The sequence below is a fragment of the Thermomyces lanuginosus genome (genome assembly GCF_041956635.1).
Source record: "Thermomyces lanuginosus strain ATCC 200065 unplaced genomic scaffold VTN49scaffold_7, whole genome shotgun sequence".
NCBI lineage: Eukaryota > Fungi > Ascomycota > Eurotiomycetes > Eurotiales > Trichocomaceae > Thermomyces > Thermomyces lanuginosus.
The window spans coordinates 1,270,090-1,282,970 of NW_027192341.1; the positions used below are offsets into that span (position 1 = coordinate 1,270,090).

Genomic DNA, 12,881 nt, shown 5'->3' on the forward strand with positions numbered 1-12,881 from the left:
AGCTGGATGCCAGCCATCGGCCATCGGGTGAAAAGAAGATGGACTCCATATCGTCTTCAAAGGTCAAGGTTTCGTCCACGATGCTCCGACACAGCTTTCCTGTACTAGTATCCCAGAGATTGATAATATTGCCAGGGGAGGAGCAAGCTGCCAGCAATTGGCCGTCCGGCTAGATGGCAATAAGCCCAAGAACAGTACCATCATCCTTGCAGGAATAGTTTACGATGGTCTGGGACAGCTTCCCCAAATCAGAATCCCAGAGTTTGATTGTGTCATCAGAGGAGCAGCATGTAAGGAGTCGGCCGTCAGGTAAAAAGTCAACAAGCATGATTTCGCCAAAGCGGCTATCGAGGAGAGTTTGGCGCAGCTCACCGGTTCTGGGATCCCGAAGCTGAACATCTTTCTCGGACACCCACACCACCAGCCGCCCATCGGGTGAAAAGGGATCAGAACAGATTACTTGAGCATCTTTGCCTTCTCCTAGATCTTGGAGCAGCTCGCCCGTGTATGTATCCCAAACAATGATCCTCCCAAAGATATTCATAGATGCCAGCAGTTGGCCGTCCGATGAAAAAGAGAGAGACTTCGCTCGCGCCCAGGAAAATTCATCCTTGGGTTCATGGTGAACTTTCTGAAGCTAAATCCCAGAGCTTAATCGTATTATCATTGGAGCCACATGCTAGGAGTCGGACATCGGGCGGGAAAGCAACAGAGTTGACCAAAGAAGAATGATTTGTGAAAACCTGACTCAGCTCACCTGTGGTAGTATCCCAGAGGTTGATGACTCCAAAGTAGCTCGATGCCAATAGTCGGCCATCGGATGAGAACGCAACAGACCACATGCCAAAATGATCACTCTTGAGAGTTTGGCGCAGTTCGCCCGTTGTGATGTCCCACAACTTCATCGTACTGTCTTTGGAGCCGGATGCTAGCAGTTGGCCGCTAAGCGAAATGGCAAGGGACTGAACAGAATTAGTATGGCCCTCGAGAGATCGACACAGCTCTCCGATTTCGGTGTCCCAGAGCTTAACCGACTTGTCATCAGAGCCAGACATCAGCAGTTGGCCGTCAGGTGTGAAGGCAATGGACTCGATCGATTCCGAATGACCCTCAAGAGTTTGACGCAGCTCGCCAGTTTCAGTGTTCTAGAGCTTGATTGTCTTGTCACTTGACCCAGATGCCAGCAGTCGACCATCGGGTGAGAAGGAAACAGAGTTAATCCCAGAGCTTGATCGTCCCGCCCTCACAGCCAGATGCCAGAAGTCGGCTGTCAGGTGAGAAGGCAACGGACAAAACCGCTTTGGAATAGCCCTCGAGTGTTTGCAGTTCAGCATTCCAGAATTTATCTGTATTCAAAACTCTCCCGATTGATTTTGGTAGCTCTTTGCTAAACTTGCTTCTTACTTTTGACCGTTCAGGAGCGAATACGAGTCTTGAAGAGTAAAGTTGCAAGGGAGCGATCTCAGCTATGTGCCTGAATTTGAGAACGAATCGTCGTGCATCCTGTAGGAAATCTGGTGCGCCGGAAATCTCGTCGCCCTATTAGACTCTCAATATTATATACCACACCTGAGAAGCCAGGGATATGGTACCTTCGCGATTGATTGTAGCGTATTAATCATCCTCACAGCCTCTGATACAAGTCCAAGCATACTCATTGCCTCGATCCAATGGAGGAAATGCACTTGAAGAAATGAGAGAGCCTTCTCTACCTCCGTCGCTGGATTCTGAATATGATTGAGATGCTTAGCCCAGTAGCGACAGGCATACTGCACTTCTGGAGCCAGGTGCCTATTGACATATTCATCGCTGACCTCCTTGCGTTCTGTACCGTAGCTTTTCAGCTTGCAGATATTCCTTCTCAGACTGCGCTGCATGACATCGAGGCATCGATTATAAATAAACGCATGCGTATCTTTTTCGTCAATCCAAAACGGATTCACATCCTTTTTCTTGGGCTCGAGAAGGAAATCTCTGAACGACAAGTGTAGCATCCGTACTGGCGTATCGAAATTATAAGGAACCTGAAGAACCGAGTGAAGGGATATCAATCGGCTGTTTATATCATCAGATCTCATATTTAGAAGACGAGAAAGAGCCTTGATCGACAATGGGGAATCCAGAAGTATAATTACTCCAACTATTTTTTTTGAACTCATGTATTAACTGCTGAGACTCCGTCTCGTCCTGCCCAGTTAGAGGTTGATTGAGAACAGGCATATAGATGCCATCCATCTTTGACGTGTAAGTGGTCTGGTCTGCCAGAATCGCTTCGAGAAGTCTCGCAGGGCTCCATTGCGGATCACTGATAAACCGATACAATGTAGCGGCAGAGATGAACAAGGGCACTGATCTCTCGACGAGGGTTCGCATGGTTTTCTCTCCTGGCCAGTCAGGTGGTAATGAACGCTCGTGTCTTAGCTGCGAGAATTTCTTTCGTAAATAGAGGGATATGTCGTGTTCGATCACTGGCTTAGGGATCTCGTGAAGGATAATGTCCTGATGGTTGTCAACGATGGATTCGGATCTGAAACCCAGTCTGATCGGCCATTCAGGTCTACTTTGTCAAAAAGAACCGCAACTGCAAGGAATGTGACTTCTTTACCAGTGGGAGCATTCGGAGGACAGCTTTTACTTCATCCTGCCCTTCACATTCATCGAGTGCATCGATCACGATAACCATGCATACTTCTTGGGATTGAATCTCAAGCAGTGGTTGAAGGATGAGCTTTTCGAATTGCTCCCTTGGGCCCTTCTCCGAAATATCAGGATCATCGTCAATTACTTTGCGAATGGAAGGAACGAGCTGAGGAATGTTTGTCGCAAGCTGCTTCGCAAGCGTCGAAAACAGTCTCTTTGCATTCCCTCGATCCTCCTCGCCCCTCTTGAAGAAGAAACTAGCGGCAAGCAACCGCTTTGTCTGAGAAGGCTCGCCACGGTCCGGGCAATCGTTGACTTTCCGGTTCCCGCCATCCCGTTCAACCAAAATATAATTCTTCCGTTTGGTGACGCTGCCCATTCTTCAATTTGGTGAAGCAATTCAGTTCTCGTGCCTGGAAGACATTCGGTGTGGTCTTTGTCATTCTCGTAGGAATCAAATGTTGCCCCTTTTGCAGTTCGCAATTTATCCAAGCCGAGTGTCTGAATTGTCAGGTTGTCCGTCCTTCTGCACGAAAGTTAGGGTCAGACTGCAGTCTCTCCGGAGACTAACGCTTACATCTGGTCAATTTGCAGGGATAAACTGAAGTATGACCGATAACGTTCGAGCAATTCCAGGGCTTCAGCCACCTCATGACGGCCCAGAGGCCATTTGAGTCTTAATCCAAGCCTTCTTCTCGTTTTGTTCTCGATCGTTTCTAGGTCGATCCTTCCTTGATATCTTTGAGCGTGGAACAACATTTTGCGACATCATTAGCAAGTCTTCCGGTATTCACGAGACGTTCTGAGCAACTGGGGTCCTTGAGAAGGCCATGAAGCGATTGCAGAACTTCTTGCAAGCCTTCGATTTGCTGCTGGAATTGGAGGATGTCTTGCTTAGATTTCTTCACTTTGCTAATGTACTCCCCGCAGATTTCGGATATCTTCCCCGCGAGTTGGATGACCGCGATCACACTCGCAGCAAATTCCATGATAGCGGTCTGTTCGTTGAAAACCCGCGATTCCAAACTGTCCTAAGAATTTGACTCAGAACAGGGCGAGGCGTGTTGAGATGGTGAGAAATCATCATTGAGAAAGTTGAAGTGCATATCAAGCCGCTAAGAGGAGGAATGGCCAGGGGGCTCATTTCGGGCTCCTCTGTTCCGGCTTCCGTCATGTCTTGCCGGCTTCCATATTACGTTCAACTTTAACCTACAGTTAGCGCCATCTACTCCAAATCAACCTTATCGATCGCATCTTGGTGGAGATGATGTCTCCACCAATTGATTTCTTGGCTTTTAGTCATTCTATTCCTGGTTTAGCGCACTGCTACCAATTACCTAGTGCAAAACAGTTCGGGGCCCTTAACAACTCCCGGCTTGACAAAACGAAGCGCCCTAAGAAAGAGTGGAAGGATCTCCGGACTGTATATGCAGAATATACGCTTAGTCGTTCTGAGAGAGAAAAATGTGTGAAGGAGACGGTGATGGAGAATGAGGGTAAGGGAATGGAGCAATCCGCAATGCCTGAGGATCAAAACGCAAAATACTACGTGCTTTGGTCTGTTGCTTTTTCTGGGAGGGAACACATCATTTGGTCGCAAGGCTGTCAAGTCGATTTCTGACCCCAACGGCACCATTTAAACATAACCCACCACTCTTTAATGATCACCAAAATTCACTCGGGGGCGTACGGAGTTAAGTTGACAGCCTGCGTAAACCAGCAAGAACAAGGTACAGCATATACTTTCAAGGACAAGGACTGGTTCGATAAACATCGGAATCTACCACAAAAACTTATCCCTTCAAGACTCCTCTTGACTGGCTGGAACATCATCGATGGCTTCGCTGTCGATGTCATAGCGCGGCCAATAGTCCTCGTGAACCTCGTGAAATCGAAATGAGATGGAGCAATTCATCGCAGACCCACAATGGCGAAGGGTAAGGACTGCTAGATTCCCATCATCATCCGATGTCAACTGAACAGGGTCATACTCCGGAGGTATCCACAATATATCTTCCCCGTGAAAGGATAACCATCGATCGCGTCGTATAGATATATTTGTTTTGCTACACACCCACGCGATTTGACCGGTGGCGGAATCCCGGGCTATAGTCATCCCGTCGATGGGATTGTCTTCATCGACATCCAAGGTAACTGAGCGGTAGACATGTTTTTGAAGCCAGCGAATATAACTTGGAACAGTTGTTTGGCACCGCTCGTTTGTTGTAAGGTCCCAGAGCCGAATTTTCCTATCGCAAGAACCAGTTGCCAGGAGTCGTCCGTCGGGTGAGAAGGCAGCAGATTCAACAAACCCAGAATAGCCGAGAACCTGACACTTGCGCATACCGACGGTCCAAAATCCTATCGCTCCGTAACTAGTGGTACCAGCTGCCATTAGATGGCCTTCAGTTGAAAAATAAAGAGATATAAGCCGGCCAGAGAAAGGCCTGAATGTTTGGTATAGCTCGCCCGTGGCAGCGTCCCAAAGTTCAAGCTTGTTATCGGTATTAGAATAGGACGCCAATAGTTTCCCGTCGGGTGAAAATGCAAAAATATTGCCCTTGAGAATTTTGCGCAGTTCGCCCGTTGCGGGATCCCAAAACTCGACCACCCCGTACTTGGAGGAGGATGCCAGCAGTCGACCGTCGGGTGTGAATGCAATGTGTTCGAGCCCATCGGAAGTCACAATGGTTTGGAGCAACTCTCCCGTTGCAGGGTTCCAGAACTTTATCTCTCCATCTGTACAGCCAGACACCAGTAGTTGGCCATCGGGTGAGAAGCAAACAGAAATTATTCGATCACTGTCACACGAAAAGGTCCAGAACAGCTCGCCCGTTGTGAGATCCCAGAGTTTAACAGTCATGTCCTCAGAGGCGGTTGCCAGTAATCGGCTGTTTGGCGAGAAAGTAACGGACCGAACAGCACCAGAGTGTCCATCAAAATGTTGACAAAATTTACCCGTTCTAGTATCCCAGAGACTGATTTTCATGTCTCTAGATCCGGATGCCAGCAGCCGACCATCGGGCGAGAAGGCAAGGGAGAGAACAGAAAAAGAATGGGCCCGGATGCACTCTGATAAAGGACTCCAGCACTCATCTACCTCTGGTAATCCGCTAATCCACTCCGGGAGATCTTTGCTGAACATGCCTCTTACTATGGAGCTATAGGGAGCGAAGACAAGTGCTGTAGAGTAAAGTTGAAGAGGCACACTCCTGACCGTATGTCTGAATTCGACAATGAATCGTAGGGCATCACGGAGAAACTCTGATGCATCCAGGGACTCGTCCTCCTTTGAAATGCTTTAGTAATGATATCTCTTCCCACCAGTCCGGAAAATAGCACCTACCTGCGCAATCGATTGCAATGTATCAATAGCTCTCAAAACCTCGATTATAAGCCCCAATAAAGCCATTGCCTCTGCCCAGTGGAGAAAATGGACACAAAGAAAGGAGACAGCTTTGCTCAGTTCAGATACTGGGTTCTGAATTTGCATGAGGTGCTTGGTCCAATAACGGCACGCGTATTGCACTTCTGGGGCCAGATGTTTGTTAACATGATCAACACTGATATTACTACGGCGCGTGCCATAGCTTCTCAAGCAGCAAATATTCTTTTTCAGAACGTGCTGCATGACTTCCACACATCGCATGAAGAGAAGCAAATGGATTTCGTTTTCATCGATCCAAAATGGATTGGTGTGCTTTCTCTTGGGGTCGAGGAGAAAATCTCTGAACGATGAATGTATAATCCGTATTGGCGTGTCCAAATCACCAGGAACATGAAGAACTGAATGAAGGGATGCCAATAGATTGCTGATGACATTTGTTTCCACATTCAGAAGGCGAGAAAGGGCTCTGGTCGACAGCGGGGAATTCAAGAGTGCAATAACGCCAACTATTTCCTTAAATTCATGAATCGACTGCTGTGACTCCGCATCATTCTGGCCAGTGAGAAGTTGATTGAGCACGAGCATATAGATGCCATCCATCTTTGATGTGTAAACGGTCTGATCTGCAAGGATCGCTTCGAGACGCTTCTCAGGGTTCCATTGCGGATCACTAATAAACCGGTACAGCGTAGCGGCGGAAATGAACAAGGGCACAGCTCTCTCGACGAGAGCCTGCATTTTCTTCTTCCCAGGCCAGTTAGGTGGTAAGGAGCGCTCGTACCTCAGCTGCGAGAACTGATGATTGAAATATGAAGATATGTCGTCCTCAACCATCGGCGTTGAGATCTCATGAAGCGTGACAATTTTGTGGCTGTCAAAAGAGGACTCGAGGGTAGAACCCAATCTGATTGCCCACTCAGTCCTGCTTGTCAAAAAGAATCGAAGGTATACTGATTGTAACTTTTTGACCAGTGAGAGGATTTTAAGAATGTCTTCTATCTCATCCTGTCCTTCACATTCATCAAGTCCATCGATTACGATCACTTTCCATACGCGCTGGCGTTGGCGTTCGCGCTCTTCCATTTCGAGCAGCGGCCGAAGAATGAGCCTGTCGAATTGTTCTCTGGGCATCATGTCCGGGATATCAGGATCTCTTTCGATGAAATCTCGAATGGAGGAAATGAGCTGCGGAATGCATGTCGCAAGCTGTTTTGCAAGTGTTGGAAACAGTCTTTGCGCGTTCCCTCGATCTCCCTCGCCCCCCTTGAAGAAGAAACTTGCAGCAAGCGATCCATTTTCCTTGCAGTGTCTTGCTACAGCTCTGGCAATCGTTGACTTTCCAGTTCCTGCCACTCCGTGCAGCCAAAATATGCGATTTCCTTTTGGCGATGCTGCCCATTCTTCCACTTGGCGAAGCAACTCAGTTCTGGTCCCTGGTAGGCATTCGGCATAATCTTTGTCGTTCTCGTCCGAATCAAAGGTTGCACCTTTTGCGGCTCGCAGTCCGTCTAAACCAGGGTTCTTGGCCAACTGCTTATCTATCTTTCTGCATGGGGATCGAAGTTAGACATTGATGATTCCAATATCAAGATTAAGATTCATTTCAAATAGTGCAGCTCACTCCTGATAGATTTGACGAACAAGCTTGAAGCATGACCGATAGTATTCAATGGATGTGATGACCTTTGTCACCTCGTGATGCTTCAGAGGCCACTTGGGTCCTAAGCCGAGCTTTCTTCTGGCTCTGTCCCCAATCGATTTCCGGTCAATCTTCTCTTTTAAATCTTTGAGCATGGAAAAGCACTGGACGACTTTTGGTCTAAGCTCATGGTCGGCTATCAAGGCGGACCCCAGAGTACGGTCCCAAGAGACGTCAATAAACGAATCTAGAACTCCGTAAAAATCATCGAGTTGTTGCCGAAGTTGGATAATGTCCACCTTCGCAGTCTTCACATCCTCGATGTACCACTGGCAAATCCAGGATATCTTCGCCGCAAGTTCGGGGGCAACAATCACACTCTCTTCATATTCAAAGTCAAAGTCACCCGTGTCCATGACTATGAGTCAGAGTCTGCGATACCTATTTTGAGCGTCCCAGATCATGCGAATGGTTGTTGAAACGGAGGAAACAATTAAGAAAGCTGATGGTGCACGGTTTCATCCCGGTATTTATCTATCTAGCCCGCATAACGGAGTAGCTTGCGCTAGGCAGTTTTTTGTTGGAGGGCGCCACAGGACAGTGCATGATACTTAACAATGATTGCTGATAGATGACACTTTGAGAGTAATACAATTAGACAAAATGACGTTAAACTTACAAGCGTTTTTTTTTCGAGAAAGCAAAAGTAAATAGCTAAAGAGAGTCACAATCATGACGCTCCAATATCAAGCCGCGTGAAGATTTGGAATACTTGGTGTCCTGCATAATTAACCCTGACATGCATCTGATACTGCTGGGCGCCTTCAGCCAATGAGCATTCATATAGGCTCGTATACTTCGTCCGGTTTTCCGCCAGTAGATACTATAAGCTGCTTTTCAACTTCCCTATTCACTCTATCTTCAAGAGAGTCACGGCCATTTGGTATCTGGTCGACTAACAAACACGAAGAAGGCTGTCCGAGCATCGAGTGCCGCCAACTCTAAGCCCTAAGTTGCATGGCCTTTTTTCAGGAAGAACAATTCTTAGGAATTCTTGGAGGTACGAAACCCTCAGTACCTACAATGTTCTAAACTGTTTTGGCTAGCGTCATCTAGGTTAAGTATGGGTCGTACAGCGTCTTGGCAAAGTTGGCGTCCCCACCATCCTACTTTTTTAACGTTTAGCCATTCCACTCTCAGTTTAGCGTGCGACTCTCATTCACCCACGTGGACAGTTTCCTTCGCCCTGAGAGTTCGGTGATTCTGAGTTCATAACCTGCTACTACCGTACATCAGAGATGTCCGAGATTATGAGTTGAAACCCCGACCGTAGCCCATAACAGAGAGTGCCAATAGCTTTCTCTGAGCAAATGATGAGCAGTGGCTGAGCTGATGTGAGCGCAGAGCGTGCTGAGACCAGGGCTGGCATTGGCTTGGACTCACTACGGTTAAAAGTCTTCTCAAGCGGCCCAAGTGGACTTTGCGATATCGAAGCGCGACTGTTATCGAGATAGTATGTTCGTAATGATTCGCGTAGAGCATAGTAGCACATAGCTGCGTTATTGAGCTCTGGATCCAAGTATTCGTCTGTGCTAGTAAACTCTTTAAATACCACACAGGTTTTAGCTACTAAGAACCGAGTTCATTGAAGAAGACATTTAAATTTTCTATCCTTCAAGGATCTACCCATCTAGTATCTCTATCAATGTCACCGTGCGGTTCTTTTTTTTTTTTCCGTTCCCATTCGGCATGAACACACACCCATTGATCATCTTCGAAACTTCAACATTCGACTTCGTTCAGGCTAAAGCCAAAAGGTCTCGATAGCCTGGCGCAGATTGCTTGTTATAGGATCTTCCCGGACGCCTCCTTCCAGTTGCAGCTGTCTGGCGGGAGCTTTACGCGCAGGGTAATACAGCCAAGCCATTTGATCCCCTGTCTAAGGCGGATAGTCTTCCTTGAGCCTCTCGCGCACTGCCTTAGTGAGTTCCTCAGCGTGTGTACCATACGGTTGTCAAGGCGTTCATCGCAATACTCTCAATCATCGTCCGCATCGCTAAGGATGCGGATCTGCTACGTCACCTAAACCGGGTAGCTGGGGTCAGAGACTCCGCTGCGATGCAACGGAACCTAGATTTAGTCTCTTGACGGCCGAGAAGTCAGTTTCCCATAACCTACGTGATGATAGCTGAATTATGAGAGCCTCCCATTCGTGTGAAATCAATGCACAACTCATCATTCATGCCTCATGGGACATGAAACGAACGCTACGGGGATGGAGGAAAATAGAGTACATCCGTGGACCCGAACGCAAAGACGAGTGCAGGAATTGATTCAATGGCGCCGCTCTCCCCCACAGTGAAGTTTGAACAAGGCAACAAGCTGAAACAAAAACTTCTCGGTCAATCATGCCGCAGAACGAGGGTTGGTCTGGCACTCTAGGGTTAGGGAGAGTTTTCACATGCTCTATGAGCTCTGCAATCAGTGTGTTCCAATTGTAGGCTCAGTCCGTGGATTGCGAGAGTGGCTGGCGGAGGCCCTTTCAAAGTGAACTAGAAAAGAAGAGCCTTCGTGCAGGCTCCAAGACGGAGATCTGATCGGAAATATTTGCTTGGAATGGCTGCGAAGCCTACTCGACCGAGGTAAGAGGACTGCGTTCTGAGAGTTAAAAAGCGACTCAGAGTGAGGTATGTTCATATGAACATACACAAATACTTACTTACCTGGATGGTATATATTATGGGAACTGTTTTGCTCTGGATTTGATGTATACAGGATAGTTCAGTCATGTGGATGAGTTGATGTGACATTGTTGAGCCTCAAATGGCTGATTATATTGACCAACATGTAGGAGCATCTGTTATCCCTCATGGATTGACCTCTCTGATCGTAATGTTTCAACGATATAACCAGAGTCGATGTTATCGACTTCTTGCATGGAGTGAGATGATGGTAACCCTTCCAGGTGAACTACCAAGAGCAAGAGTTGTATTACCATCACCATCATCTCTCACAGCCAAGACGCCGAACCTTCCTATACGATGCTCTGGAGGGAGCCATAATATATTTTCATGCTGGATTCATAGCCATTGACCAGTTTGTCTCCAGATAAAAAACATTCTCATTTATCCAGCCCCGCTCGGGATGGTCCTCGAGAGTCACGCATTGCCTACCCTTTGTGAGATCCCAAAACTTGATCGTCTCCTTGAAATAATAAGAACGAGATACCAGCAGTCGGCCGTCGGGTGAGATGCTAACATAATTAACCGAATGAAGACTATCAATGAGAGTCTGGCGCAGCTCGCCCGTTGGGAGGTCCCAAAGCCTGATCGTCTTGTCAGAAGAACCAGATGCCAGCAGCTGACCATTGGGTGAGATAGCAACAGAGGAAATGATGCCAGTATGGCTCTCAAGAGTTTGCAGTTCGGCACTCCAGCACTTATCCAACGTTGGTAACTTCCTGATCCATTTTGATAGCTCTTTCTTGAGCAGTTTTCTTACCATTGAGCCGCTAGGCGCGAAGACAAGTCCCGAAGCATAAAGTTGGAGGGGTGCGGTTTCAGCTATTTGCCTGAACTTGAGGATAAACCATCGTGCGTCATTAATGAATTCTGCTGCATCAGAAGTCTTGTCGTCCTATTGATTATTTTCGGTACATAAATGCCTGGCTCTTTTCAGTTATCTGGAAAACATTACCTGCACGATTGATTGTAGCGTATTAATTGTTGTCACGACGTCGGATACGTGACCTAATATAGCCATTGCCTCGAACCAGTGGAGGAAATGCTCCCTTAGGAATTGGAGAGCCATATCCAGCCCATCAACCGAGCTTTGAGTTTGAATGAGATGCTTGACCCAATAACGGCAGGAATATTGGACGTCGGTTGGCAGATATTCATTGATACGATCAACGTCAACCTTTTTGCGTCGTGTGCCATAGCTATCCAACCTGCAGATATTTTTCCTCAAACTCCATTGCATAACTTCTAGACACTGATGAAAGATAAATGCATGCATGTTTTTCTCATCAATCCAAAATGGATTGGTGTCCTTCTTCTGCGGATCGAGAAATCTCTGAATGATAAATGCAGCATCCGTACCGGAGTGTCCAAATCGTGAGGGACATTGAGAACCGAGTGGAGGAACGTTAAACAGCTCTCGATTTCCTTTGTGTCTGCATTCAGAAGGCTAGCAAGACCTTTTTTCGAGAGAGGGGAATATAGGAGTATGATAACGCCAACCGTTTCTTTGAAGTTGCTGAGGAGCTGCCGGGACTCCATCTCATCCTGACCACTCAGAAGCTGATTCAGCACTGGCATGTATGTGCCATCCATTTTTGATGCGTAAACGGTCCGATCTGCCAAAATTGCTTCCAGACGCCTCTCAGGGTCCCATCTCCCGTCGCTGATGAACCGATACAGCGTAACTGCAAAAATGAACAGCGGCACTGTTCTCTCGACGAGCACTTGGATTGTCTCGTCTCCTGGCCAGCCCGGTGGTAATTCAGGTTGCTCGCTTCTCAGTTCCGAGAATTTATGACTGTAGTACACAGTTATATCGTGTTCAATCTCTTCCTTTTTAATCTCATGGAGGATGATGTGTTGGTGGTTTTCACGAACTGTTTGAAAGTTGAAACCCAACCCGATGGGCCACTCAGGTCTGCTTGTTTAAAAAAAGCCGGAGCTGCAATGATTGCGAATTCTCGACCTGAGGTAGCATTCGAAGTAACGCCTTTATTTCATCCTCCCTTTCGCACTCATCGAGCGCATCGATCACAATCACCATGTATGACATTTTGCTCTGTTTCATTTCACGCAGCGGCTGAAGGATGAGCTTATCGAATTGGTCCTTGACTGCCTTCTCCGAAATATCAGGGTCGTCGTCGACTGTTTTGCGAATGGAAGGAATGAACTGAGGAATGCGTGTTGCAAGCTGTTTTGCAAGTGTTGAGAATAGTCTCTTCGCACTTCCTCGATCCTCTTCTCCCCTCTTGAAGAAGAAGCTCGCGGCAAGTAATCCCTTTGCCTTGAGGCGGCCCGCTATTGTTCTGGATATTGTTGATTTCCCAGTTCCTGCCATCCCATTCAGCCAAATATGCGTTTTCCATTCGGCGGCACTGCCCATTCTTCAATTTGGCGAAGTTGTTCAGTTCTGGTTCCAGAGAGGCATTCGTTGTGCTCGTTGTCATTCTCGTCGGAGTCAAATGCAGCACCT

The 12,881-nt window shown here is 47.3% G+C and overlaps 4 protein-coding genes across 4 annotated transcripts; all 4 read right to left on the reverse strand.

The window, feature by feature from the left end:
• Positions 1 to 169: 169 nt before the first annotated feature.
• Positions 170 to 3,019, reverse strand: VTN49DRAFT_7972 (uncharacterized protein; the record flags this gene model as incomplete). The annotated part of the gene is made up of 3 exons (XM_069416300.1): positions 170 to 627; positions 758 to 1,145; positions 2,606 to 3,019. The coding sequence occupies 3 exons, from the start codon at positions 3,017 to 3,019 to the stop codon at positions 170 to 172; spliced, it is 1,260 nt and encodes a 419-aa protein (XP_069272333.1).
• A 4,626-nt stretch (positions 3,020 to 7,645) lies between these two features.
• VTN49DRAFT_7973 (uncharacterized protein) lies at positions 7,646 to 8,083 on the reverse strand (the record flags this gene model as incomplete). The annotated part of the gene is made up of 1 exon (XM_069416301.1): positions 7,646 to 8,083. One exon carries the CDS (start codon positions 8,081 to 8,083, stop codon positions 7,646 to 7,648), a length of 438 nt encoding a protein of 145 aa, XP_069272334.1.
• A 2,653-nt stretch (positions 8,084 to 10,736) lies between these two features.
• Positions 10,737 to 11,171, reverse strand: VTN49DRAFT_7974 (uncharacterized protein; the record flags this gene model as incomplete). Its single annotated transcript, XM_069416302.1, has 1 exon — positions 10,737 to 11,171. One exon carries the CDS (start codon positions 11,169 to 11,171, stop codon positions 10,737 to 10,739), a length of 435 nt encoding a protein of 144 aa, XP_069272335.1.
• A 1,149-nt stretch (positions 11,172 to 12,320) lies between these two features.
• On the reverse strand, positions 12,321 to 12,791 carry VTN49DRAFT_7975 (uncharacterized protein; the record flags this gene model as incomplete). Its single annotated transcript, XM_069416303.1, has 1 exon — positions 12,321 to 12,791. The coding sequence occupies one exon, from the start codon at positions 12,789 to 12,791 to the stop codon at positions 12,321 to 12,323; it is 471 nt and encodes a 156-aa protein (XP_069272336.1).
• Positions 12,792 to 12,881: the final 90 nt, after the last annotated feature.